Source organism: Octodon degus, unplaced genomic scaffold, assembly GCF_000260255.1.
Source record: "Octodon degus isolate 3935 unplaced genomic scaffold, OctDeg1.0 scaffold00010, whole genome shotgun sequence".
Classification (NCBI taxonomy): domain Eukaryota; kingdom Metazoa; phylum Chordata; class Mammalia; order Rodentia; family Octodontidae; genus Octodon; species Octodon degus.
In genome coordinates, this window is record NW_004524586.1 from 7,537,952 (window position 1) to 7,541,864 (window position 3,913).

Genomic DNA, 3,913 nt, shown 5'->3' on the forward strand with positions numbered 1-3,913 from the left:
TCTTTCTTTCTTTCTTTTTCTTTCTTCTGGTTTTTTTCCTTCTTATTTTTTTGAGACATGGTCTCACTATATAATTCAGGCTAATCTTGAACTCACAATGTAGCCCAGCTGGGCTCAAACTTGCAGTGATCCTCCTGCCTCAGCCGCCAGTGCTGGGATTACAGGGGTATGCCACCACAACAGACTTCAAGTAGATTAACTTTCTGTTGCTTAGTAACAATAAAACTATTTTCCAAGCTAGCCTAAAATTTATCAGCATTAATAAACATTTTAGTGGGGTGATGTACCTCTGTAATCCTAGCACTCTGGGAGGCTGAGGCAGGAGTTTGAGCCCAGCCTGGGTAATTTGCCTCAAAACAAAACAAAAAAGGAGACCTGCCCCTTAGCTCAGTTCTTTAAGTGGCTGCTTCAGCAAAGCAGTCAGGCTCAGGTTGCTGTGGTTCGATCCCCACAACTCAAGCCAGCCAAACCTGCCCTGAAGGCATTCGGAGAAAAAAAAAAAAAGATGAGGATGTAGCCTAGTGCAAAGGCTCTGGGTTCAATACCCTTTTGGATCACCATTTAGGGACTACTTCACTGGGTCCTGCTTCAGCGTTTCTCTTTAAGTTTAATGGGGGGGGGGCACAGCCATCTGAAGGCTAGCCTGAGGCTAGGAGATCTGCGTCTGAGGTGACTTTCACAGGGCTGTTGGTTAGGCAGCCTCAGTTTCTCACTGGCTTTTGGCAGGAGGTGTTCCTCAGCAAGTAGACCTCCCTCAATAACATGCATGTCCTCTTGACAGGGCTGGCCATTTTCCCTCATTTCTCTGAATGAGGTCAGAGAGAAAAGGGAAGGAAGCTATGTTGGCTTTTATGACCTAAATTTGGGTGACACACGGTCATTCCCACCATTTTGTATTTCATTCAGATTAAGTCACCAGGTTCAGTCCATACTCCAAGTAAGGGAAGTAAGCTCTTCATGGGGAAGGGAGGAATATCAAGAAATTGTGGGCATGTTTTAAACCCATCACATTACTTAGAAACAAATTTGCAAGAACATTTTTTATTCCTTAAAAACATTTATCAGGGCCTACCTTGAAACATTCCTTAAAAACATTCTTTTATTTCACAGTCCTTAAAAACATTTATCAGGGCATACCTTGAACCCCGTTCCACACTGTAAACTTTATTCCACTGAACTATAGTCCCGTGCGGCGCTTGCCTCTTGTGGAATTTATCCAGTGTGGCGCTCCACTCATTTGGACAAGAACGTTTCCTCCCGGTTCTTGCAGCTTGTTTGGTACTCGGCGTGTAAACCAGTACTTGTGTTGGTGTTCATCATCTGGTGACTTGCTACCCTTTCCAGACAGAACAACGGACTGTCTGTTGCTTTGGGTGCTCTCTGGGCCTCGTGGATCTGACTGACAAGTACCAAGTACCACCGTCCGTGCACCCGCTCACTTCACAACCACTTATTGAACGCATTATCTGAGTCACTGTATCTGACCTTTCCAATCCGTTACCAGAAACCATTGTGTTCTAAGACCCTCACAGAGAACGATATGCTCCTAACCGTGCTCTTTGCCCGTCTTCAGGTGCTCGTTGGGCTTCTTCTTATTTTGGCAGCCATAGAGCTGGCCCTTGCCCTCACGGAAGACTATGGACAAGCCACAATTCCTCCCGTGAAATATGTCAACCCAATCCTCTACCTGTGCACCTGGGTAAGCCCCGTCACCACTTCTGCTCCATTTATCTTCTTCCTACCCATAACTGAAATGTACTTTTGGAGATAAATTAAGTCCAGTTTCATTAAACTTTGTCAAGGATTTACAGTGAAGCCAAATTTGGTTATGACAGGATGGAACACATTTTAGCTTTTTACCTTCTCTGATCTTATGGCCTGGAATCTAAATTTCTTAGACTAAAAGAATTTTAAGTGCTATAAATATTATTCTTAATTGATTAGTGACTAATCAATGGACCACAGAGTCTTGGGACTTTGTGTAGTTTTTTTTTGGGGGGGGGGCGTAAAACACTGTACTGTGCTTTAAAAATGAATTAGTTATTATTTTAAATTCTCAAATACGAACAAGGAGAAGGGGAGGGGAAAAGGAGAGAAGGTACCAGAAAAAATAACAGGAGGAACACCTGGAGACAGCTTTGTGAATAAGGAGGCCAAGAGGGGTTGAAGGGAAGGGAGAAGACTGGGAAAAAAGAAGTGAGAAGGTACAAATTCTCTATGATGAATGTGATCATGATGTATATCTAAAATGTACGAATAAAATTTTTAAAATGCAAAAAAATAAAGAAAAGAAAATGACACACCACTGTTTTGATTCACAAATTTTCTGAAAAAGTCAGAATTCCAACAACCATTCCCCCAGCAGCGGCCAGCCGAGACTGAACAGCTGCTGCCCCTTAGACCGTGGGGTGGGCGCAGTCACTCCTCGCGCTCTTTTTTCCCTGCCGTCATTAGTAATGTCATCTTCTAGACCTCTCAAGGCATTTTTATTTGCTACCACTGTGAAGGAACAGCAGGGAGGGGTCTCGACAATGGTGTCTCTTAAGCTTATTAAGTGATGTCATGTTGGAGCTTGAAATCCACCAAAGCGGGAGAATTCATACCATGAGACTAGCAAATACTGCAAATCATAGCTCTTCCCCTAGAGCACTGACTTGCTAGCAGAATATAGGTCTAGGAAACTAAAGGTATATGTGAGGTGACCGAAGGCCAGGTGTTAGGTTTGAAAGAAAATTTAATCCAATATTTGAAACATCAAGAGACAGACAACTTACACCTAGTCACTAGAATCCACCTCCTTTGTTGGGCATGATGGCGCACACCTGTAATCTCAGTGCTCAGGATGCTGAGGCAGTAAAATTTCCATGAATGTGGGGCCAGCTTGGTCTTATAAAAACTAAAACCAACTGACCAAACAAAAATTTGCCTCCTTGGCCTAACTATTGCCTGAAATTAATTTAGTGAGTCTTTTTTCCTTTTTTATGTATTTAATACACGGTCTCACTACACAGATTGGACTTGTAGTGACCTTCCTGTTTTTAGCCTCCCAAGCTCTGGGATTATGCTGTCTCAGCATGCCTCAGGGGTAGGGCTGGTATGGTGGCATGCCTGGGATTGAACACTGGTCCCTGTGTCTGCCCAAGCAGGTGCTTTAATCTGCTGAGCTATCTGGCTGGCCCTAACTGTTTTGTTTTTGTTTTGGCCCAGCTCAGCCCATCCTGAGGGTAGACCTGGCAGAGGACTGAACCATGGTTCCCTGCTTGCCTAAACTTGCCTAAACAGGCGCTTTAGACCACTGAGCTATGTCGCAGGCTCAAATTTAATGAGTCTTGAAAAAGTCTTTATAATGTCCAAAGTAACTCCACTAAAATGCATAGTGGCCCTCTGCTTTCTTGGCTAACTTCCCGCCCAAGGGTGGTAAAGAGAGATGAAGCGCTGGAAGAGAGTCAGATGCGATCAGGGAGCAAAAGTAGACCTCAGCATTTGTGTACTCTCTGCTTGGCCAGGTCAGCTTCCACAACCTCCTCTTTCAGCGTCGTTTCTTCCTTCCCTATTCTCTGGCTTTTTTCTCTCCTCCCATCCCTGCTTAATGATGCTATTTTTCAGAACTTCATGTAAATTTTTCTCTAGCTCCTGGTTTTGCTGATCCAATACAGCAGGCAATGGTGCATACAGAAAAACTCTTGGCTCCTGTCCATATTCTGGATTCTCTCGATATGCTGTGACACTTTCCAGTTTCAGACTCTTATCCGGGCACTGCTACAGGTAAGGAGAACAGAGGGTACGACATGAAAATCTGCTGCTGGGACATTTCTTTTTTGCTTTTTTCTTTAGGGAAACTTAATGGCATCAAGTCAGCTGAGCTCCAGGATGGAATTACAGTGAGGGAATTTGATAATAATTTTTAATCATA

The 3,913-nt window shown here is 43.7% G+C and overlaps 1 protein-coding gene across 1 annotated transcript in view; it reads left to right on the plus strand.

Annotated features, from left to right (window-relative positions):
- Window positions 1-3,913, plus strand: part of Abcc2 (ATP binding cassette subfamily C member 2) — a 63,221-nt gene that overhangs the window by 14,423 nt on the left and 44,885 nt on the right. The window contains exons 3-4 of the mRNA XM_004625543.2: window positions 1,574-1,699; window positions 3,631-3,765. Coding sequence (XP_004625600.2) covers window positions 1,574-1,699; window positions 3,631-3,765 — 261 coding nt within the window. The remainder of the gene's footprint in view (window positions 1-1,573; window positions 1,700-3,630; window positions 3,766-3,913) is intronic.